At 35.6% G+C, this 25,643-nt stretch overlaps 3 protein-coding genes across 4 annotated transcripts in view; all 3 read left to right on the forward strand.

Moving 5' to 3' along the window:
• LOC109075753 (protein O-mannosyl-transferase TMTC1-like) overlaps positions 1-5,864 on the forward strand; it is a 34,910-nt gene extending 29,046 nt beyond the window's left edge. The window contains exons 15-20 of the mRNA XM_042721776.1: positions 1-27; positions 107-251; positions 1,331-1,468; positions 1,857-1,979; positions 3,725-3,802; positions 4,787-5,864. The exon at positions 1-27 is cut by the window's left edge and continues 109 nt beyond it. Coding sequence (XP_042577710.1) covers positions 1-27; positions 107-251; positions 1,331-1,468; positions 1,857-1,979; positions 3,725-3,802; positions 4,787-4,909 — 634 coding nt within the window. The 3' untranslated portion in view covers positions 4,910-5,864. The remainder of the gene's footprint in view (positions 28-106; positions 252-1,330; positions 1,469-1,856; positions 1,980-3,724; positions 3,803-4,786) is intronic.
• Positions 5,865-6,603: 739 nt separating this feature from the next.
• Positions 6,604-11,764, forward strand: LOC109094497 (acrosin-like). Of its 2 annotated transcripts, none has more exons than XM_042721778.1 (13): positions 6,604-6,815; positions 6,900-6,964; positions 7,034-7,220; positions 8,666-8,741; positions 8,843-9,032; positions 9,140-9,279; positions 10,124-10,277; positions 10,353-10,391; positions 10,465-10,684; positions 10,748-10,902; positions 10,990-11,094; positions 11,346-11,482; positions 11,561-11,764. In XM_042721778.1, the coding sequence occupies exons 1-13, from the start codon at positions 6,739-6,741 to the stop codon at positions 11,720-11,722; spliced, it is 1,707 nt and encodes a 568-aa protein (XP_042577712.1). In that variant the 5' UTR covers positions 6,604-6,738; the 3' UTR covers positions 11,723-11,764. The 2 variants fall into 2 exon arrangements, with proteins under 2 accessions (XP_042577712.1, XP_042577713.1); XM_042721779.1 differs by having other exon boundaries at positions 6,610-6,799; positions 6,902-6,964.
• A 552-nt stretch (positions 11,765-12,316) lies between these two features.
• Positions 12,317-25,598, forward strand: LOC109094648 (lipase maturation factor 2-like). Its single transcript, XM_042721777.1, has 14 exons — positions 12,317-12,497; positions 15,648-15,889; positions 16,001-16,029; positions 17,629-17,822; positions 18,161-18,342; positions 19,217-19,367; positions 19,577-19,708; positions 20,430-20,535; positions 20,678-20,770; positions 22,124-22,310; positions 22,467-22,635; positions 22,721-22,832; positions 24,717-24,825; positions 24,928-25,598. Exons 1-14 carry the CDS (start codon positions 12,404-12,406, stop codon positions 25,255-25,257), a joined length of 2,130 nt encoding a protein of 709 aa, XP_042577711.1. The 5' UTR covers positions 12,317-12,403; the 3' UTR covers positions 25,258-25,598.
• The last annotated feature ends 45 nt before the right edge of the window (positions 25,599-25,643 follow it).

Below are 25,643 nucleotides of genomic sequence, written 5' to 3' on the forward strand. Positions count from 1 at the left end.
TAAAGAGGCGGAGCTATGGTACAAAAGGTAAGATGAGATCAAATGAAAGCGAATAGTCTAAACGGTGTATCCAGCCAAATCACAGGTGGGTGTGTGTGTCTCACAGGGCACTGCAAGTGGTTCGTAAAGTGGATATCCTGACCCCTCTTGGGGCTTTATACTACAACACCGGTAGATATGAAGAGGCACTGGAGGTTTACAGAGAGGCGGCCACACTTCAGCCCGACAGCACTGATATCTGGCTCGCCCTGGTGAGATTAGTCACTTTTTAGCCTAAAAAAAATCCCACCATTTCCTTTCTCGTTTATTTATCCATTTCTTTTTCAATCCGTTTCAAAATGTTTAGGTTTGATATTGTTGTAAAGGGATAATTCACTCAAAGATGAAATTTGCTGTTAACTTACTCACCCTCTGGCCATCCAAAATAAGATATAAGTGACTTTTTTTTTTCTTGGTGATTCAGAAAATGCAAGTCAGCAGCTGCCCATTTTTCAGAATTATAAAAAAGCATATCAAGGAACACAAAATTAATACCCAAGGCTCTTGACGATATATTGAGGTCTCATGAAGCGTAACGATCAGTCAGTGCAAGAAACTCAAAAATAGGCAGCCGATCTCTGACTACTGTGCAAGTTTAATACAAAATAGAACCTTGTTCGCTGATTTACGGCTGCAAAGAAAACATGAGTGCAAAAATATGTTGGATTCATAATAAGGCCAGAACTGGGACTATTTATGCCTGGCAATAATTTTCTTCAATTTATTGGATTATGTAAAGGAATGATGATTATATAATCTAACTTTTTTTTTTTTTTTGGCTTATTATTTATTTCTTTCTTTTCTTTCTTTCCTGTCCGACTGTCAAATTATTGTCTCTATATCTGTTATTCCTTCTTTCCTGTTTGTTCCAATGATGTTGTTTTGTTTATATTTGTAAAAGTTAATAAATAAAAAATAAAAAAAACGTGCAGCAGCTGACTTTGAGTTTATGAATCACCAAGGACCACAGGTTTCACCTAAAAATCTTCTTTACTGTACTACTGACAAAAAAAAAACTACATCTTGGATGGCCTGAGGGTGAGTAAATTAACAGCAATTTTTAATTTTTGGGTGAACTATCCCTTTAATTGTCAGCATTGGTCTTTGAAAACGGTTTGCTTGGAGTGTTTCAAAGTGCAGAACGTCCGCTTTAATTGGGTCTCCACAGACCCTTCACTGTGATTCACACACAAAGGCCGAGACCTCTCAGGTTCCTTTCTAGTTGCTCTTTCATTCCCTCTTTCCTTTTTTTTAACTCGTTTTGTCTCTTCCCATCTCGTTGTCTCCACAGGCGCAGGTTTTAGCCATGGCAGGTCGCTCTTCGGAGGCCGAGAAAATGACCCTGGGCATCATTTCAAAGACCAGCAACTGCATTGAATGTTACCGCTTGTTGTCTGCCATCTACAGCAAACAAGGCAGCCACACTGAGGTGCGTGCACATGTCTTTGTGTGTGTCAATTCATGCGCGCTCTCTTTTATTAACCCCGTACTAAAATGGAAAACACAAACACAAGGTTTTTTCATCTCATTTGTTGCTGTGAATCAGTTCATCCCGGATCTTAATTTTGCCCGGGTCCAATTTCGCCACTGCATTCGGCAGTTCAAAGAACATTTTATTGAATCTCAGTGAGGCATCCTAGACTAGAATAAATTGCATGTAATTTCTTTTTATTACTCATGCCTTTACTCATTACTTATTACTCAGTTTAGCGGTTCTCTCGGTTCTCCTGAGAGACAAAGAAACTCAGTTCAGAAAAGTAAAAGACAGTAAAAGAAGTTCAGATTAATGAGTGTGTGTGTGTGTGTGTGTGTCTCAGGCATTGGATGCATTGAAGACAGCGCTGCAGCAGGAGCCGTCAGACCCTGCGGTGAGGGCAGAGCTGCATTTCTCAATGGGCAACCAGCTCAGAGAGATGAACGAGCTCGATCGAGCCTTCCAGGTAACTTCACCTGCAGCTGTCAATGTGAGCGAAGAGCTCTTCTAATATTCCCTTTCTTCACATTCTTGTTTACTCTGTCTTAGCTTGCCTATAGATATTTCACAAAGCGATTGATGCATATCGCACACAAAAACTGCAAGAGCTTTACCCAAATGGAAAGCTCTAATTTGATTGTCTGGATTTCTACAAAATCCAAGAGTAAAGATGGTACAGGTTTTTATCAGTCCTCTAAGAAGCGTAAGATTTGAGGCTTATTTTTTGTTTTTCGAATTGATTGATTTACTTTTTAACTTCTATGAAAAGCATAGTATTTTTCATAAAGAAATATTCCCATAAAGAAAATGAAGCCTTAATTTAGGACCGTAAATCATTTTTTATGACAATTTATTCTCAATAACTTAAATCCTTTAAATGTAATGTAAAGGAAGAACATAATGAAACATGATTTTAAATTTATCAACATGAATAATAAACTATAATATTTATATTTTTATTATTTAAATAAAATTAAATATACAGTATTTCAAAAATATTATGTAATATATCAAAATAAATATCTAAAGCACAATTGTAAAAAATTATATTGCATTGCATACAATAATTAGACTCCTTTTAGTGAAATTGTATCCTCAGTTGTGTGTGTGTGTTTTCTTTTTAAAGCAAAAAAAATAACGCTAATATTAAAAAAATTGGCGGGGGGGGGTATTTTTTTCTGTATTTTTGAAAAAATGGGTTTTGGACTGCATTTTCAATACATTAAAATAATTGAGGATTTTTTTTTACAGTGTTGAGAATTTATTTTAAATATATGCAGAAATGCAGTTCATACAGAAAATAGCTTCTTCACTGTTAGATTATTTATTGCATGATAAGCATGCTTTGCTTTTATGGATTAAAATTCATTTGCATATTTTTGTGTGCTCAAAGACTACATGCTACATGTATTTTTTTTTTTTTTTTTTTTTTTTAATGATTTGGTTTTTCTCATCATATTTGTTTTGTATACTAGATTTTTACAGGATTTTACTGCATTAAACATTTTGTATTGAATATTTGGCTACAAAAACGTACATTTAAAGCCTTTTCAGAGCAAATACGTACTTGTCAAGATGCATATCAACTCAGTTTTGCTGATAGTCATGAGACTAAATGTTGGATAATTGTGTTCTCTGCTGCTTCTCTCACCTTCACACTGTTCCTTGCCGGTGCCCTGATACTGTCAAAGGAACATCACCCACCTCCTTTCATCTCCAAATATAAACAGTCCAGACTTCATCTAGCACTCCTCTGTGTTTCTCTACTTCCTGGCTGTCTTATGAGGGCTAAGTTTCTTCGACAGGATTTCTGGTTAACATGAGGACTGTTTTGATTGTGTTCTTCGATCCTGGACTCATTCCAGGTCTCCATCTAATATTTGGCCTGTGGTTCTACATTTATTTAGACCACAAAAGGACAGATGAGAACAGGCTAGTCTCAGGTTTACATAATTTTGCTATCCAGTTCAAAGCTGAGTTATAAAGCCCTGAACAAAAATGCTTTTGCAGTATTTCAAAACCACATCTGTGGTAGAGCCAGACTGTTAAATGCGCCTCCAGTGCTTTTTTAATCTTGAATGGATCGTGTTTCTTCCACAGGCCAAAACTTTTCTAAAAGGTTGAATCTTGCTGGTGGTTTACTGCTGTTGAAATCATCATTGGCTACATATCCTGTATATAAAATGTCATGTCTTGATCTGATGTTTCCAGAGCTACAAGCTTGCTGTTGAGCTCAAACCTGACCAATCACAAGCCTGGATGAATATGGGCGGCATTCAGCATATCAAGGTATGAGGGCTGAATTTTGAGGTCTGATGAAAACTTTGTTCTGCTTAAAAAAAGAAATGGTTTGCATTCAGAAATTGAAGTCTGGGACATTATTTTCAAGATAACATAATCTCTCTATCACCTTAACAACAACCAAAAAACAAAAATCCAATAAAAACATATATGTATATATATATATATATATGTATATATATGTGTATGTATATATATATATATATATAAAATAATATAATGCATACACAATACACAACACACACACATAAATATATATTAATTAATATATATATATATATATATATATATATATATAAATGCATAAATTATAAATTTTCACACATTTAAAGTGTGTGTGTGTGTGTGTGTGTATTCTTGAGTGTGTATCTTTTAATTATAATTAAGCATAAATTGATCATTTATTTAAATGCATAAATTATAAATTATTTCACACATTTATAATTTAAAGCATAAAAATAATGTTAAAATATTAATAATTTAGTCATATTTTGTTAAAACCAAAAAAAATTTTTTTTCTAAATTTACAAAAAAAAAAAGAGAGAGAATTTGGAGGCAATGTGCTTAATTGTTAATAAAATTATTGTGATACTTTTTTGACACATCCTATTAGTTATTATTAGTTAATACAATAACTAACATGAAGTAACAATGAGCAAAACATTTGTAATCTTTCCTAATCATTGTTAGCTCAGGTCCATCAAATAATATTAACAACTTTTGATTTTTATTAGTGTAATAGTAAATGTTCCATTTATCATTAACCAAGAATAATGAATTCTTTAGAAGTATATTTACAGTAACTTGTGTTAACAAATGGAATCCTTATTGTAAAGTATGATCAAAACTCTCACTATGCATATTTAAATTCTTATTTATTCCTTTTAATTAGATGAAATATGACCTGGACGTTTCCTCACGTCATTGTAACCTGAACTCTTGTGCGCTGTTAAATTTTTTATTTTTTTTTAGGGAGACTATGCAGCAGCACGAATGTTCTACCAAAGAGCTCTTCTCCTCTCACCCAGCTCCAAACTGCTGAAGGAAAACCTGGCCAAGCTGGACAGACTAGAGAAAAAACTCCAAGGGGCCTAGAGGAAAATCGTGACCTGAACTATGGGCCACATGATGAAGGACAAGCAACCGAGAGACAGAAGGGTGAAGAGAGGGGGCGAACTAAGACATGCAAACTACGGTTTGGACTCAGGAGATGATTAATGACCGCTTCCTTCCCCTCCAGAGTTTACAGAGAGCCTCTCAGATTGAACTAATCCAAAAGACTGAATTTTTTAGCCTCTACATCCAGGGCTCCGTTGACCTCAACACATCACTGCAGTATCTCACAGCAACATATTTCACAAGTTCACATCATTTTTTTCCCCAGGTGTCGTCCCAAGCACTATTTGAGCGTTTGTTGTTCTTGTCTGAATCGGAGCAGAGGCACCATCTCGAACACTGCGGCTCCGTTCCGCTTCGCTGCTTGCAAAACCTCAGAAAGCATTTCAGACAAACGCTGCGAGTTATCAAATATGACTAGCTGTCTACTGTGTCCCATGAGCACGGCTGATCAGTTGTGGGTTGTCTGCTTGTATTTTGTTTTATTTTCTTCACGTAATGATTTTTAAATGAAGGAAAAAATTAGGTCGTTAATCATGTGCTTTAATTTGATCTCGTCTCTCTTGTACATGCATCAATATTGTGGAATGTATCTTGGACTAAAGGCATATTGACCTGTGCAGTGAATTACATATCATTTTTATCCTCATAAGCTATAATACTGAAGTCTCTTTAAATTGGAATTACGAATACCTAATGACATATCCTTGAACTAGGTCATTAAGTGGATTTTAGTCATATTTGGGGTGGCTGGAATTTGTCATGCGGTACTCTTGATTACACCGTAATCTTTGCACTTACATTTCGTTGCCTTAGGAACTGTTATCAAGAACATTTCTTGAATTCGGCAGAAGCAGCAGCCGTGCTAAACATGTCATAGCAGAAACCAATGTGAAGTAATGTATGATTATTTAATAAATATTATCCAATACCAGTGAATGTGTTGTTGTGCTTTGAGATGTTGAATATTGCTCTGGGTGGGCAATTATGTATGCAATCACTTTTTATCAATATAGCTGTCCAAGGCCAGGTGTTAAAGTACTCAAACGCACTCACACAGAAATGCATTGTTCTGTAATTCGGCATACATCCCACTGTTTTAAAATCATCATTAAAATACACACAGATCTGATATAGAAACGGATTTAGCAACACAGTCTCTCCTTCAACTGAATTTGCAATATTAATATTATTCACATTTGAACCGAATATTGCTTTTAGTAGTGCTTTGAAACCCCATGTTATTGAGAATACACAGAAAAATGTGAGTGTGTAAAAATATTTAAGTCTGGAAATATAAATGGTTCATAATGAAAAGCTGCAACTGAAGCTTTTTCAGCAGGCTAGTGGTCTGGAGTTGTCTGCATGAATGATACAGTATGCATATGGTTGGCTTTTGCATATGAGACTCATTCTGTTGTAAAACAATGAAAATTTGTAATAAAATAATTGTTCATTAAGCGTAGTCTAACCAAAGCAAGTTTTAAACCGTGGTGTGATTGTAGCCGGACTCACTTTGAATTTCTGCACGTATTTTTAACAGTACATTATAAATATACTAAATGTCTTTTACAGTGATGGAAGATTTGTCATGCAAAACATGAAAGTAATTCACTTTTTCAATCCACAGTAATTCTAGTGTAGGAGCTTGGATCTTTGCTGACCTCTAGCGGTGAAACTCTGAACTGCTCCACTCTGTTAATTAAACGCTAATTGCGCCAGGTGTTGAGGGATTGCATTTGCTTTTCGTGGTGTTGTCTTTGTATTATTACGCTTCTCCTTGCATTTTTAATGACACATTTGTGAGCATGTGTAAAATGTGTTTGTTTATTTTTATACTCTCTCTTATTTGGACCAAAGCTGACACTGGTGAGACTCTCTCTCGAGACAAGCTGGTCGTTATGATGAAATCATGTTACCCAAAATGCGATTTCCTTCTATATATATATATAACGTAATATCTCTTTTAAGATGCTGAAGAGAATCCTAAGGTGAACGCTGAGACGAGCTGCGTCTTTGGCAATGGATGTTATGGTAAGGCTGAGCTCATAATGCGTTCTTCATCTTCATCTTGCACATATGATTCCTCTCACTGTTTTCCAGACCAGGCTGGCGTGCGTGCGTTCATCCCAGAGAATGAGGAGGAGGAGAGTCGGATTATAGGTGGGCAGGAGGCATGGGCACATTCATGGCCGTGGCAGGTTTCCCTGCAGTACTCCGATATGCCAGCCTGCGGGGGTGCCATCCTCGACCTGCGGTGGGTTATTACCGCCAGCCACTGCTTCAAACGGTAAGCCCACCGGCAGTGGTGTGTAAAACCTCTATGAGTACAAATATGTGACCCTGGAGCACAAAACCAGTCATAAGGGTCATTTTTCCCCGGGCGCCGCAGCATAAATGGCTGCCCACTGCTCCGGGTGTGTGTTCACGGTGTGTGTGTGTTCACTGCTGTGTGTGCACTTTGGATGGGTTAAATGCAGAGCACGAATTCTGAGTATGGGTCACCATCCTTGGCTGTATATGTCACTTCACTTCACTTTTTGAAATTGAGTATTATACATAATCTGAAAGCTGAATAAATAAGCTTTCCATTGATGTATGGCTTGTTATGATAGGACATTATTTGGCTGAGATAAAACTATTTCAAAAATCTGGAAGCTGAGGGTGAAAAGAAAAAAAAATCTAAATATTGAGAAAGACAATCGCCTTTAAAATTGTCCAAATGAAGTCCTAAGCAATGCATATTACTAATCAAAAATTAAGTTTTGATATATTTATGTTAGGAAATTACTAAATATCTTCATGGAACATGATCTTTACTTAATATCCTTATGATTTTTGGCATAAAATAATAATTTTGACCCATGCAATGTATTGTTGGCTATTGCTACAAATATACCTGTGCTACTTATGACTGGTTTTGTGGTCCAGGGTCACAAATGTGTCTTAAAACTAAAATTCATGCAAGAAATTGTATCCTTTGGGGGAAGTCATGGCCTAATGGTTAGAGAGTTTGACTCCTAACCCTAAGGTTGTGGGGTCGAGTCTCGGGCCGGCAATACCACAACTGTGGTGCCCTTGAGCAAGGCACCGAACCCCCAACTGCTCCCCGGGCGCCGCAGCACAAATGGCTCCCCACTGTTTCGGGTGTGTGTTCACAGTGTGTGTGTGTTCACTGCTGTGTGTGTGCACTTTGGATGGGTTAAATGCAGAGCATGAATTCTGAGTATGGGTCACCATACTTGGCTGTATGTCACGTCACTTATCCTTTTGAACTGCTTAATGGATAAAGCCTCTTCAAAGGCACTATGGCATAGGGTTATACTTGAATATGTATCATTAGATTACTTAACCTGTGCTTCTTATAGCAAAGATGTCATATTTCACAGAAGGTGGGATCCATTTTTTTTTTTTTTAGATATATGGGCTTAAATATATCCTCTATTCTTATTAGAGGGTTTGTTTAATGAGGTTTAAATATGTGGGGCATATTGGAATATAAATATGTAAGACACATTGTTTGTACGATTATGTCATTCTCCATTTCATTTCTTTCTCAGATTAATTTATTAGAGTGGTGAGCCACAATAATAATAATTTTATTTTTTTCCTCTTTTCTCTTTTTCTATTTTCTGTCTTGTTCTCTTGTTTGATTTTAAGTTATGTTTGTAATGTTATAAAAAACGAATAAACATTTTTTTAAAAAAACATACTAAAATTCATGTGTTTCAACAGTTATAAAAAGGCGTCACTGTGGAACGCTGTGGTTGGAATGCACAATTTGGAGAATATGAACGAATCCTGTTATCAAGTGAGTGTCTGTGTGTATTTACATCTCACTCCCCTCTTATGTGCATCTTTTAAGTTGTCTCATTTTAATTTGTGTAACTCTCTTGTGTATTTTATTTAAAGACCGTAGGGGTGGAAAAAATTGTTTCCCACAAGGACTACAACCAAAAGACAAATGAGAATGATATTGCCCTGGTGAAACTGCAGAGTCCCCTGCTGTTTAATGAGTGTGTGAGGCCTGTTGCCATCTTAAACCGTGATCTGGCCCCTCAGGAAACCTGTACTGTCACCGGCTGGGGTGCCATCAGAGAGAGTAAGGCCCTAAATAGAAGGAATATATTAACCTTGTTCTGTATAACCTGTGTAATGGGTTTCATTAGTAATGGTTATGTGTGATTAGATTAATTTGTCTCTTTACAGATGGGCCTCGTGCCTCCAGACTTCAAGAGGTCAATGTAACTGTTTTTGAGCTGCAAACATGTAACAAATATTACAGTGGGAAAATGCTTAAGAATATGATGTGTGCTGGAGCGGATGCCGGTGGAATGGATGCATGTCAGGTAAGGTTCCGACAAATACCAGAAGAGGCACTCTGTCTGTCTGTGCACGTTTTAATTTCTGGAGTAAAAAATCAAGATGATATCTTCATGTCTCAATAAAAGAATACAGTTTTTGTTAAATAATTTCATTAATTTTTCTTAGAAAAATATGTATAGGATATATTAATAAAATAAAATAATTAAACTATAAAAATATGTATAAATAAATAAGCTCATCTGCTGAATCAATGCCATGTGGTGCAACAACTGAGAAAAAAATCATCTTGATAAAAAATTTATATTATTAAATTATTAATATTGAATTAATATTAATAATGCTATTAAATGCTATTATATTAATAATGCTAATAATAATATTTACTATTCTTATTAGTAATTTTATTTTTACTAGTTGTTTTTTATTCTTATTAGTCATTTTTATATATATATATATATATATATATATATATATATATATATATATATATATATATATATATATATATATATATATAATAAAATATATAAAAATAATATAATAAATATATATAAAACTCAAATTAAAGCCATTGGATGTGACAAATGGAAAATGTAATAAAGAGGATTTAATAGAAATTATTATTAAATTAAGTAATATTAGTAAATATATTATATTAGTATATACACAAAATATGCTATTAATAATTACTAGTAATATTAATTATTATTGAAAAAAATATTACTTATTAAAATAAAAATTATAAAATAATAATAATAAAAGTAATAATATATTATATAATATGATTTTACCATAGTTTCCCCCCCCCCCTTTCCTTTATTGTGAACACTCTTGCATGTCATTGACCCACTGACCCCTCTGGATCAGGGCGACTCTGGTGGGCCCCTCTCGTGTTTCACAGGTGAGAGGTACAAGCTTGCTGGAGTGGTCAGCTGGGGGGTCGGATGTGGTCGGGCCCAAAAACCAGGGGTCTACACCATACTATACCACTACAAACAATGGATCGAGTCTTCAGTACATGGTATGAACTTTCAGATTTCAGTGATGTATCAGCGGCTGCTCTAAAACTGCTATATTTTTTGTTTGTTTCATATAGGGGAATTCGTTTCTGAAAGCCCCGGAACTAATTCAGCTGGTAAGACTCTCATCATGTACTTTTCCGATTGCTTTATTCGTCATTCATGTCCATTTCCATGTTGTGGCTTCAGCGCAGTGTGGTCAGGCCAAGATGGATCCCTGCCAACTCCCCGCTGGCTTGGCGCAGGTGGTGTCCTCTGAGGACGGCACATTCAAGGTGGACAACGTGAGCGAGGCCTGTCCTAACTCCTGGCCGTGGCACGTCAGCCTCCAGAGCCACGATACGCATTACTGTAGCGGCATCCTCATTCATCCGCGCTGGGTTCTGGCACCGCGTCACTGCCTCGCCATGTAAGCCAGAGGAGTCTGATCATCTGTTGTTCCCCAGTGATGTTCTGACAGTTCGTCCCACAGGGCCGGAGATATTGTGGTCTTGGGAGCTCATGATCTGAACTTCATGTCTGGTCAGACTGCAGCTGTGGAAAGCGTGCAGAGTTTGGCATACACCAGCAGCTTCCCACCGGTCTCCGATCTCTCCATGATCCGCTTATCTGTCCCAGCTCGAATCGGTATGGCATCACATGACCTTATCTCTGTTTTTCATGAGATCCTTATCAGCAATTAGAGTTGTACAGCTTAACCTGTGCTTCATCCAGGGCTGATGATATTTCCGGTGTGCATAACTGATAAAGATGATGAAATGGTTAATGAAGACGCCTCGTCTTGTGTGACAACTGGTTGGGGACCAAGAAAAGCTACCTGTGAGTTACGGGGGCTCTGCATTAAAACCAACATGATATGGCATTCTCAACCCAAGTTACTTTTATTTTCCATCCATCCATTCTCCAAACCGTTTGTCCTATGTAGGTCAGGGATCATCTTAATTTAATTTTATATATGTATATGTGTAAGTATGGATAAGTAGGATACATGGAAACACCACAAAAAACATGTGAAATATTTGTTGTTCATTGCTGTTTTGTACTTGCTTTGTTTTATTTTCTCATATTAGTGGATCTGCACCCTGATATCCTACATATGGCCAGAGTTAAGCCTCTTTCTGAGAAGGCCTGTAAGACGGGCTGGGGTGACACTTTCAGCATGAAGTCCCTCCTGTGTACGGATGCAGCAGCCTCCACCTCCTGCTTGGTACAGCCTTACAGTAGCTTCAACAATCACTATTCACATGCACATGTCCTGGTCACTTAAATTCTTTATTCTGTATAGGGGGACTCTGGCGCACCCCTTATGTGTGAAAAAAATGGGGCCTACTACCTTGTAGGGCTAACAACATGGGGCGGCAAGAAATGTGAACCTCGGAAACCGGCTGTGTTTACTCGAGTGTCAGCCTATCACTCATGGATACAAACTTGTATCAGAAATGCCTAATATATATATAATAAAGCTATATTAAAGTATTCATTAAACTCTGTGTTGCTTTTTGTCAAGTTGTTTGCAAAGCATTACTTTATTTAAGCACGTTTTATTTATTAGCAAGTAAAAAATGACCTATTTAATTTTATATAGGCTAAAAGTAATTTTTAGGTTTCATAACTTGTTTGGAAAAAAATAACAATTCTTATTTGACGCTTGAATAGTTGTTCTGCTTTCAAAATGCGCAACGTTCACCCATGTACCACAAATTCAAACTAGTGAACAAATCATTCTTTTAAATCGAATCTTTCAATGAATTGATTGAACCGGTTCCCAAAATGATTCATTTCCGCATCGGCTCTCGAGTCTCACTCTCTTTTTGGTTTTATGAACTCGCATACAAAACAGCGTGATGTAATGTAAATGCAAATGGTATTTAGGTCTTAAACGGCTCTTTTGGAACGTTTTGGTTTTGACGATTTGTGTTGGAATGCCAGGGACCTTGTGATAGCGTGATGACGTCAGGACGAACCGAACGAGCTGTTCAAAAGAACCGATTCGCGGTAGTGAGTCGGACTTCCCATCATCACTAATTCAAACTCCACCCCTCCGGTTCCTCTTCATTTTTCCAATGAGCATCAGCGCTCGAGTCACCCGAAACAAAGTGACACCTCATTCCTCCAGCAAGCTGCCAAGATGGGGGAAGTAAAAACGCCCAGACAGTGGTTCTTGTGGAGCATTGCACTCGTTTACGTGTGTGCTTTTGCATCCATCTACGTTCAAATACCAGGTAGGGAAGTTTCTCTGGGTTTTTTTGCAGATAGATGTTTGGCGGCTATGGTGGATTTTGGGTGCGGCACTAATGAATGGTTGCGCATACACTTGAACTTGAACTGTGTTGTGGAATGTCGGCGAAAACAAAACAATTCCTTCGCTTCATTCATTCATTCGCGCTAATCGCTCGTTGTCCTGCACAATCGTGTCGCGGGGATCACTCTCGCTTTTCAGCTCGAACTTTTGAAGGACCTCGTGCACAAACCGCATCTCCATTCGAGCTGAATTTGCGCAGTGATTTTAATATTTTGAAATGAGATTTCTGAGATCACTAGACTTAAAGCCCGTGTGAATAAAGCAGCGCTGCTTCAGTTCCTCCACGTGTGCTGATATTTGGGAGCCCCGCCAGTTAGTGCTGAGTGCGCACTGTAGTGACCCGTCATCACTCAAGGGGCCTGTGAGCTTTTGTCCCTGAAATGCTTCATGCATATGCCATGTGTATGGAGTGTTCATGACGCCCTTTTTCTACTGCAGCATGTACCAACACCTTTCAGCGTGTCAATAAGCTCCACTCAGCCCGTGTGTACAAAGAAGCGCCTCATCCTGTTTAATAAGCTCTTATCTCTAAGCATTGTTACTCATACATTTGCAATGTGTTACCAAGTGCAAGTTTGTACACCCTCTCTTTCTCTCTAAATATGCATGTACGTGCATACCTGGTGTATACCCCATGGTGGGTTTATTTCTGTATTGGCACGTCTTTGCTGCAAAAAAGAAAAAATAATAATTTAACATTTGCACCAGAATAGGCTAACAAAAAAAGGCAATAATGAAAACGCATTGACCTTTTGTGACCGCATTTCCCAGTAGTAATATTGTCATACTATATGGGGTAAATTGTTAAAATTGAATTTATTACACATGACATGCAATACAATTTGTGAACTACAGCTGTAATGTACAAAAATAGCAAACCATTGTTTCATGCAATAAATTGATGCATTGTATAATATTTAAAACAGATTGTATGTGTGTGTGTGTTATTTATATATATATATATATATAAATATATTGCCAAACACAATACATCACTTTATCCATATATATATATATATATATATATATATACACACACAATGCATCAGTTTATTGCCCAAGACAATAGTTTGCTTTTTCCATTTACTTATTTATATATAATTATTATAATTCTGCTTATTTTAGTCAATTTAATAGTAAAATTGGTCCGTGCAAGACTTAATAATCACATGCTGACTATCTTCACAGAGTATGGTAAGTGCTAAGGGTCTGTTCATCACACAAAGCTGAGTACTGCCAAATCTGGCCACTAGCAAACTGTGTTGAAATCATGTGCACTGAATAATAGCTCTCTTCCCGTTTCATATTCTGAGTTGGGTTATTTGCCACCCGACTGTATATGTTCAGCACTCAACAAAAGGGGGCATTTTCTGAGTTTCAGTTCCTGCGAATATATTTCCCAATCAAAGCTAATCTCCAGGTCTCTCAGTGAACACACATAGACTCTTCCCCCCCCGTGAAAAACTCCCCTAAAACACAGTGCCCCTAGAAGACCCTCTTGTCACAAAAGCTTCTAATAACAAAATTGTTGTGTAATTCAAAGAGCAAGCGTGAGTCATACGCTGACACTGCCACAATACCCGGCCTGTTCTCTAACTCAAACCAGCCTGCTATATGCTCACTCTTGCTGTGGCTTGCATGCAAAAATGTGGATATGCAACCTCTGCCAACCGCCATCCACCTTAAGAATGAGTTCAGTTACATTAAAATTAGTTAAGTTTGTCAATGTTCTGTAACAGTAAAGCAGTATTTCCTGATCTCTCTCTGTATTGTTCTTCAGTCTCTTGTTCACTTACTGTTAGCGAGTAGCCTAAAGCAGTATTTTACATCATTGCACCTGTTCGCATCCAACGGTGCTTGGACGTGGGGTGTCTGTACTTGTTTCGAGGCATTAAAAAGTCACCGGTCTGTTTTGTTTTTCTCATCGTCATGGCAGTGTGCGCCTGTGGTTTTGTGTTGAATGAATGTTTACATGACGCTTGATGCTTTGTGCTGTTACTATCACTGAGCAAACACAACTTATTATTGCGTGCAGACCTCGAGGGCAGTCTATCAGCTCCGGCTGCATGGCGCAGTGTTTCTAATCAGCACATTTGCCTGATGAAATAGGCTATGATCAGTTTTTTTTATTTCTCCATATTGCCTCACTCATCAATACAGCTTTAGTCAATATTAAATGGCATTTTGAACTTGTTTTACTTCCAAAATATGAAACATACTTGTGTAGAAGTAAAATGATTGCAGATATTTATTCATGTGAGTGATTGATTGATAGTACAGGATATAGTTATATTAAAAACATTAAACATTATATAAAAATATCTCTTTATCCTTCCATCCGTCAATTGATTTTAGGGTATTGGGGATACTGGAAACTAATAGTTATAATAAAAAAAGTAGTATGGCAAAATAATAATAATATTATTATTATTATTATTATTATTATTATTATTATTATGTTTACATGAGTATAGTTGTTATAATAAAAATAGTTGGCTAAATATCATTGTTTACATAAATATTTGGTATAGTAAAAATTGTTAGCTCAATTATTTTAATTTTATTATTATTTATTATATTATTTATAGTTATGTACATGAGTGTAGTTATAATAAATTATTTATTATTATTACTACATTCAAGTATTGTCATGATAGATTATTACATAAATTACATCTATTACATTTGTTTTTTTAATACAATTTCAACAACTTTTGTAGCTATAGGTAGGCATCTACAAATCTCATACAGAATCAATAAATTAAATAACACTACAGTATTCATCAAGTAAAAAATCATGTTTTCAGTAACTTTTTGATCATGAATCAGACCACATTGGTTGTGCTGTGTGTTTTGGTCTTTTTATTAGAATAGAAAGTTGTTTCAAGGCCGTATTATTTTTATCACATTTTGATATGTAACCAGTGCAAGATAACGCAAGCGTCAAATGACAACAATGTTTTCAGGATAAAGCAGGTCAAGGTCACAGATCAACAGTGTATCATGCGAAATAACACTAAGAATGATCAGAACTGACTAAGCACTTTTCTTTTCATGTCTCTTTGGACAGGTTTGTATGGAGACGAGGGTATTCTCCCTGTGCGCCTGCAGATGCCAAAAGTGCAGCGGCCCCTGCTGGAGCAGGAGTCCCTTCTGGGTCTGGGGCCGTTTCTGGGTCTGGCACCCCAGCAGGTCCTGGAGCTCACGTGCCTGGTTGGAGTGGCACTGGCCCTGTGTGCCGTGCTCCTGGAGCCCCTGAGAGACAGTCTAATCTACTTCTTGCTGCGGCTCCTCTACCTCTCACTCTATAATGTCAGTATAATGTCCTGTTAACTATTGTCAAATGCTTTTTCAAAGGCTTATGACATCGTAGCCACTGTGGAAACATAATTGAAGGATTACAGTATGTGTTTTGTTTTGTAGGTCGGTGGAGACTTTCTCCGCTCTGAATGGTGAGTTCCACAATTTGTCATGTATGACTTGCATTTTGACCTAATGTGTCACATTTGGTATAACCGCCACAGCCATAACCTCTTGTTTATTTCTCCATTATTGTTGAAGCTGTAATTGGGGCATTTGCAAGTCAAATTCTCTGCAGCAGAAAGTTAATGATAATGTTTATGAGAGGGAAAATTGGCCGCAAACCTCATTGCCTCATTGCAGTTTATGCACCTACCCATTAAATGTGATGTGATTACAGTCCAATAAATGACTAATCAGTTAGTGGACTGTGCTTTCGCTTTCCTAACAGAATTGATGATTAAATGGCCTAAAAGCTGACTTATATTTGAAGATCCCCAGCCATATATAAGGAAAGGCCGGCAAACAACCATCTAAAACACAGTAGTAGCTGCATATCAAAGGGATACAATCAACTTAATTGTGGTTTTGAAGGGTTGGTTCACCCAAAAATGAACTGTGTTTTACTCACCCCCAAGGCATCCTAGGTGTATATGACTTTCTTCTGTCAGACAAATCCAGTTAGAGTTATATTAAGAATTGCTTCAGTCCAAAAGACGTGAAATAAAAAGCGCTCTTCCATTTAATAAAAGTGTCTCACACTGCTCCGGGGGGTGAACAAAGGCCTCCTGAAGTGAATCGATGCGTTTTTGTAAGAAAAATATCCATATTCAAAACGTAATAATCACTTTAATCTAGCTTGCGCTCACTGTTGTACACAAGCAGTTCTCTGCTGATGACGTATGAAGGTCAGCTTTGTGCATGCGCCTTTGAGTCTCGTGAAACCCAACATTTGTTTACAGGATCAAAGGAAGCAAAGTTTCCTTACTTTAGCAAAGGAAAACCAGTCTCCTCTTGGCTTATAAAGAAATCTTCCAACATTCTTCTTTACAAATCCTCGTTTTGTACTTCTAATTAGTGACCGTTGTTTTGTTTTGATCTCTCCTCTGCGTTTCCGTGTCCGCACTTCTGAGCGGCGCATGCACAAAGCTGATCTCATACGCAAGTCCCCCAGAACTGCTTCCGTGTACAACAGTGAGCGCAAGCTACATTTAATTAATAATTACATTTTGAATATGGATACTTTTTGCTACAGGAGGCCTTTGTTCACCCCTTGGAGCCTTGTGAGACACATTTTGTTATGGAAAGGTGCTTTTTATTTCACGGCTTTTGGACTAAAGCAATGCAATGACTGCAATGATAGAGCTTGAAAGATCAAAGACAATTTTTTATATAACTCCGACTGGATTCGTCTGAAAGAAGGAAGTCATATACACCTAGGATGCCTCGGGGGTGAGTATAACACAGCCTAATTTCCATTTTTTGGGTGAACTAACCCTTTAAACTGCTTTTTAATGTCAGATCATGACCAAAAAAAAAATAAAAACATTTTTGAATTCTTGACACTTTTATAAGTGTCAAGATAAATATCTTAATAGAAAAAATAATTCTTGTTTCTGCATGCTTCAAATGAGTAGCGCTGTTTCGTTCTGCTTTTGGCTCATAAACATTATATCGAACATTTATCGAACACTTGTTATTGTTTTATCAAGGTAAATTGTAGATTGTGAATGGTTCTAATGCTCTCATAGGGACGTGCTGTTGTTGGAGGCTGGTCTTCTGGCTGTGCTTGTAGCTCCGCTGGGTTTGCTGCGGCGTCGCTCCTCTTACCGTTATCATGACCCTGTGAGCTTCTGGTTGACCCGCTGGCTGTTCTTCCGGCTGACCTTCTCCACAGGTGTGAGTAAGCTGGCCAGCGGCGACCCTGCGTGGTATGACCTGTCAGGTAAAATTAATCAATTTTAACATTATTCATTCTGTATCGGTTGAGATTTGTGCTTGCAATGCCGCCTGCTCTTATTCATGAGGAATTCTTTTACAGCACTTTGCTGGAAATTCAGTCCCTAAATGATTTATAGATTACATAAATCATCCAGTAGTGTAAGGTTTTGCTAATCTAGGGACTTAAATACTGAAAGGGCTAATGTTTATTAGAGTGAATATTGCTTTGAATTTGTATGAAGTAATGGTGAAAATAGCCAAGAACTGCGATGCAGACAGCACATTTATGTGGGAAAAACTGACTCATCTGTAGATTACAGTGTTTTGAAAACTCTTTTGCAGCACTGAGTCATCATTTGGAGAACCAGATGAACCCCACTCCTTTGGCCTGGTATGGCCATCAGCTTCCTGATTGGCTGCTGAGATTCGGAGCAGTGGTTGTGTTGCAGAGCGAGATCATCGTTCCTCTTGTGACGTTCTTTGCTCCCATTCGCCGTTTGAGACTGTTTGGCTTTTATGTTCAGGTTTGTTACGTGTAGTGTGTGTGTTTGGGCATGATTTCATTAAATGATATATGCATCCCTCCTATTGAAAATATGAAGAGTGGATCTAAATTTAATGTTTGTTTGTTTTTTTTATTTGCTAAACTACAAGACTAAAATTTAAAATAAAAAATTAAAAAAAAAATAAAAAACTGTATTTCCACCTCTAAAAGGACCTTTTAAACAACTTGACATCTCAGATGGCATTCATATTTAAATTGAATTGTATATTATGAAAGATTTTAAATAGCAGTTGTTGTAATGTTATTTTTTATTGTAATATTTTATTATTTGTCTTTATTAGGGTAATTTAAATAATCATATATATATATATATATATATATATATATATATATATATATATATGTATATATATATATATATATATATATATATATATATATTGTATATATCTTACCCACAGTGTTTACATTACTATATTTGTAATATTTTCTAATAAATTAAAAAAATCTAATATATTTAAGTCAATAAAAAATGTAAGTAATAATAATTATCAATTATAATAACATACTTAAATTATTTTATTATATAAATTTAAGTTTTTTTTTTTTTATGTACATACTTAAATTATTTTATTATATAAATGCATAAGTGTGTGTGTGTATGTATATGTATATATATATATATATATGAATATTGCTAACAATCATTTTGAAATGGCATTAAAATGTTTAAAGTGCAATATTGAACACAATGCTTGTTTTTACAAGATGAGTCAATTATTTTCTGTAGTAGTACACAATGTGACAGTTTAAACCTGGAATATTCTTTTATTGGGTGTCTTGTTGTTCTGTGAGATGTTTTCACTTAGTCTCTTTTTATACCATTTTGTCAGCTGTTTCTCCAGCTCTACTACATCCTCACGGGTAACTGCAGCCTTCTGAACCTGCTGAGCATCACACTGAGCTTCTCATTACTGGATGAGGAGCATTTCAACTCCAATACTGGTCCAAAGAAGAAGAAGGGCCAGGAAAAAAAGCCTGGAAGTAAGACCACATATCTCTAACTTCTGTTTTGAGCAGTCATTTCTGGTGGGATAGTCACTGACTTTCACTTATGGTCTGATTAATGGGCTCATCTCAGTTTAAAAAAAAATGCATTTGAGAAGATGTTTATTAAATCAGTTTGTTCTGCCAATGCTACACTAGTGTTCACACTTCTGAGCTTTTATTTAATGTATGACTGTGTTTTTCAGGCTGCGGACAGATGGTCTCTTATTTGATGCTGCTGGTAGAGTTGGCTGTCTACCTGTTCATCCTCTACTGTTTTATTACTCTCTTTAAACTACAGATTAACTGGGAAGAAAAAACTCTGTCATCCAAAACAAGTGAGTGAGACTTTAAATGAGAAATGTAAAATTGATTTGCAAAGGAGCTGATGTTTCCTTTAGTTTGTTATCAGATTTATAAATGAGTACAAACATAGAACTGAACTGTTGTAAAATGTTATGAATTTTATAGAGGTATGGTGAGATTGTATTTCAATCCAAAACCGAAAGAGATATCTTGAATAAATGAAAAAAATAATGATCATGAAACTAGATACTACCATGAATAAAAAAAAAAAAAAAATAAACATAAATTTAACAAAAACAATTAAATAAAAAACAAAAAAAAACAAACATAAATTATAAATAAAAAAAAATATATATAAATTTTTTATATATATATATATATATATATATATATAATATAATATATATATATATATATATATATATATATATATATATAATAATATAATATAATATAAATATAATTTTTAATTTATAATTATAATATATTTTATGTAGACATATCGTTTCTGAAAATGGTTCTAACAATGCAAAAAGTACATATGAATTTATTTGCAAAAATATTAATTGCAGGATTACTTATTTTCTTTTGATGTTGACATGAAATACGAACCCAAAATGTTCTTGGAAAATTCGTCTGATTTGGTGGTGTTATTGTTTTGTGATCAAATCAAAATATGGCTACAAATACATCATCTAGTTATTTCATTATATAATTCATTACTGTTCCATTTATTTCTGAACTTTCTTTCAGATTTCACTCAAAAGGAATTTCATGCATTTCTGGAGGTTTTTCAGGAGCTCACTATCTGGATTGGTGTCCTGTCGTTCACCTGGGAAGTGGTTTCTGCCATGCTAAAGTAAGCTCTATCAGGAATGGTTATCTGATCATTTTCGTGGGTGTACAAAAAGCAAAGATTTTGAATTTCAGCCTATGATTTTGCCAAAGTCCACTGTGCAAAAGACAAGCCAAAAAAATCTCCCATCTGTTTCCTCTGTCAGTTGCGTGTGCACACGAGGCATTGTCAGCAAGCTCTGGTCTCTCATTCAGTGGGCGCTCATCACTGCAGCTGCTGCGGCTGTCTTTGCCCTCAGCCTCATTATTTACATTTACAACACATACATAATACTAATACCAAAATACCAAAACTATTATATATAGACTTACTCTTTCTTTTTTTAATCTATAATCCAGTCATATTGATAATGCATTCCTGTTCTGAGGCTCAAGTATTACATAATTTCACTGGTGACTTTCTATTTATTAATTTGTTTACATTTCCTTTAAAAAGAACTATATTGTTATAACATTCTAAATAAATTTGTTTCATGCATTTTTTACACACAAGCAATGCAGCGCCCTCTGCTGTCCATAAGCATATAACCTGATCTATATAGACTGCACTGGTACAATGTAGGCAAATTAATAGCACATCAATTTCGGCTGAGAAATTACCAATCCAAAACTAAAATGGTCATTGTTGTAAATGAGAAAGCATTGAATATACATTAATAAAAGAAGTACGTTTAGAAAGGCCTAGTTTGATTCAAAGTAATTAAAAAAAAAACATTTAAAATATATAACTTTGTTTTCAGAAGCTGGATCTGAAGTGAGATATTAGGTATATTTACACAGACAGAAGTTGCATGAAATCAATTACAATTGCATTAATAATGCTATGAGGTTAATGGATTTTGAATAGGCACATGGGTTTTTGAAAAAAAAAACTGAAATATAAATTTTTATTTTTTAATGAAATGATACACTAAATATGAAAATCAAAACGATTGTGAGTCATTCATCCAGTCGATTGATTCCTTTAGAAACGAAGCAAGTCTTTATGAATGGGTCACTATATCATTAGCCCACTCGCTTTGTTTAAAACCGTGGATTCATTCAGTAATAAAACACAACTGTGCGTTTCTTGGAAAGGCACAACAGTTCAGCTGTGGCTTTGTTTGAACTTTTTTTTCGTTGGCAAAATTGAGCATAAACGGACAATACTGTGTCTAAAACGCATTATTAACTTTTTATTTATTAAACTCTTGTATAAAATCAATATCACATTTGCAATCATGCAGATATTTGGGGAAAAAACAGCACTCTTGCTTGTTTGATATTGCTGAACTGGGCCTATATCCTATGATTAAATATAAATCAAAACCCATATGGGGCATTTTTGCCTCACATCTTGGATTTTAGGGGCATATAACTGCATTTTAATGGAACGCATCACATGGTCATCTTGCAGCAACTGCATGCAATGTCAGATTAACGTTAAATGTGTTAATAATTTTAATGCATCATTTTCTCCATAATTAATTGCACCAAACCAAACTCAACCGCCCTACATAAAACATGATCTATGGACTGCACTGTTACATTTTAGGCAGTTTTTCCAGCCTTTGTATGTAAGTAAATGTGTGCACGTGTGTTGGTGTGTTCTCTCAGGTTCCATACACATCCATGGCTGGCATGTCAGCCAGTAAAGTATTACCTGCAGTGCAAGACATGTACAGCGCCGTAGAGAGGTACCAGCTGGTCGGGGCATACGGCATCCAGCACAGAATGATCTCTACTAAGGGCAGGCCTGAGATAATTTTAGAGGGCAGCTATGATGGGCTGACATGGACGGTAAGAAGGATGTGGAAAAAGTTACCCTGCTACAACAATCCAAATCACTTTATTTTTTGTCATAATGTCACAGCCATTGTTTTCACAAAGTTCATTCAATGGAAAGGTTAAAGTTTATTCTCACTGGTGGACTGGTGTATTCTTGTCCTGTTGCAGGAAATGAACCCTATGTATAAACCAGGAAATGTGAATGCAGTCCCACCCATAGTAGGCCCTCACCAGCCCCGGCTGGAGTGGCTGATGTGGCAGGCGGCTCAAGGGGGCGATGATACAAGCCCCTGGTTTACAGGCCTCTTACAGCGCCTCCTACAGGGCAAACCAGAGGGTGAGTGGCCACTTATCAGTTTACATCTACTTAATTAGATTATGATGTTGAATTGTCTATAATTTTGTGTTTTTCTTTCCTGTAGTGGTTGGTCTGCTTCAGGTGGATAAAGCGCAGTACCCCTTCAGTCAGAAACCACCGGTCTTTATCAAAGCCAAGCTTTATAACTACCACTTCACAGATCCTACGAAAGACAAGTGAGCTCCATACCTCTGTTTAACACATTCACATTTATATATTGTGCATCATTTTTTGGTTTTAGATAAAAATTTTGTTTTGTGAGAATTGCATTGCAAATTGAATTCATATTAATATATATATATATATATATATATATATATATATATATATATATATATATATATATATATAATAGTTTGAATATATATATATATATATATATATATATACAGTACAGACCAAAAGTTTGGAAACATTACTATTTTTAATGTTTTTGAAAGAAGCTTCTTCTGCTCATCAAGCCTGCATTTATTTGATCAGAAAATACAGAAATAAAAAAAATGTAATATTGTGATATATTATTACAATTTAAAATAATTGTTTTTAAATTTATTATACTTTAAATTATCATTTATTTCTGTGATCCAAATCTGAATTTTTAGGATCATTATCACATGATCCTTTAGAAATCATTCTAATATGATGATTCATTATCAAAGTTGGAAACAGTTCTGCTGCTTAATATTTTTTCAGAACATGTGATACTTTTTTAGTATACTTTGATGAATAAAAAGTAAAAAAAAAGAAAAAATATTTTGTAATATACACTACTGGTCAGTAATTTGGGGTCAGTAATTTTTTTTTCTTTTTTTTTAAATAAAATCAATACTTTTATTCAGCAAGGATGTGTTAAATTGATAAAAAGTGAAAGTAAAGAAAATATATTATTAGAATATATATTATTAGAAATTTTTTATTTTATTTTGAATAAATAAATAGTTCTTTTTAACCTTTTATTCATCAAATATATTAGACAACAGAACTGTTTCCAACACTCATAATAAATCAGAATATTAGAATGATTTCTAAATGATCATGTGATAGACTGGATGTTACATGTGACACTGAAGGCTGGAGTAATGATGCTGAAAATTCAGCTTTGCATCACAGGAATAAATTATTTTTTTAAAGTATATTCAAATAGAAAACTATTATTTTAAGTTGTAATAATATTTCACAATATTACAGTTTTTTTCTGTATTTTTGATCAAATAAATGCAGGCTTGATGAGCAGAAGAGACTTTTTTCAAAAACATTAAAAATAGTAATGTTTCCAAACTTTTGGTCTGTACTATGTGTGTGTGTATGTGTATGTATATATATATATATATGTATATATTTATTATTATTATTATATATATATATATATATATATATATATATAATTGTCCATATGATTTATTATATAATATATCTAGATATATATTATAGATATATATATTTTTTCATTTTTTTATAAATCCAATTTATTAGTAATTGTATTAGTATGTTCCTTTTGTAATTTTAAGATAATGCTAAATGATATACAGGTAAATGTTAAATCTGAATAATTAATACATTGCTGTGAAAATTGCCATAGATGCTGGTATGGCAGTACAAATAAATAAATATTAATATTAAATATAACAAAAAAAAATTATAAATATCCCATTTAATATTTTGGTCATTTTAATAATGCTAAATGAAATGCAGTTCAATGTTAAATCTGTATGATCAATAGAGTAACAAACTGAATTAACATGATTTTTTTTCTTCAGTTTTACTTTTTTAATTAGACATTTTATTCATATATGACTTGTTTGCTGTGGATGAAGGGATACTTCAGCTTACAGATGCTGCTGTGGTACATAAGACTTCAAAAAAGCTGCCTTATATAAATGTATCTACTGCACAGTTATTTAGAGACAGAAGTGAGGTCATCATGTGAAAGCCCACACTAAAATAGAATTGCATGCTTTCTGTCATCCTGTTAGTTCCTGAAACTTACTAACAGAAGAGAAACAGCACTGCAGTCTGAATCTGCTCTCAAATTTAGTGTACTTGTGTTTGTCATTTTGGAAGACCCATCTGCAGGCTTGGTGGAGGCGGCAGTACAAAAGGGAGTTTTTTCCCATTGTGAACCTTGATGACCCGACGCTCGAGAAACTATTAGAGAAGGCTGGACTGAAGGTAAAATAGGAACATGCACAGTTCACAGTTTCCCAGCAACATGCATTGGGAAAGGTAACGGAGTTTTGATGATTGATTTGAAACATATCTGTTTGCGTGCAGGAGAAATTCCCAGCTCAGACCGGCTCTGACACACCTGTATCCCAAGCTGTGAGCCTCATTCGAGACCACGTCAAAGGCCTCTCGGGGTCCCTCCTGCTTTCAACACTGTTAGCTACTTTAGCCGGCATCTTCCTCATCAAAGCCGTCTTCTCCTGGTTCTTGGGGGGCCGAAAACCTAGACCAGCTTCAGCTGATCACAAGACTAGGAAACCCAAAGAGCCCTCTGAGACGGCTGAGAAAAGCCAAGCGGCAGCTCCGTCCAACCGGGGAGGCAAGAAGGACTCCAATGAAAAAAAGGACTCGGACAAGAGCCCCCGAAAGAGGAAATGAGCTCTTGCTGTCACTTTGTGCCTTTGTCTTTGGCCATACACAATGACAAATGATTCTCTCTCAGGTGTTTTTTTTTTTTTCTAAGATCAAATCTTTGATTTCCTGCCTGTCACACACCTCAGATTTGCGTGTTACCACTACACCGTTTTATCTCTGTGTCAAAACCACTCAGTCAAACGCACAGTACTTTATGTAATTGGCTTTGAATGTTAACAGAGTCCATTTTTAAGCTGTCACCTGCTACACCCTTCTTTATACACAGTGGACGTCCCAAAGATTACAACGAAAGCACAAATGCAATTTTTTCATGCTATTTAACTCATTAAACGGTTGTTGATAAATCGTTATTCCTCAGTTGTTTTTACTAATCATACAGCTTGTGCTTT

This window comes from Cyprinus carpio, chromosome B4, assembly GCF_018340385.1.
Source record: "Cyprinus carpio isolate SPL01 chromosome B4, ASM1834038v1, whole genome shotgun sequence".
NCBI classification, from domain to species: Eukaryota; Metazoa; Chordata; class Actinopteri; order Cypriniformes; family Cyprinidae; genus Cyprinus; species Cyprinus carpio.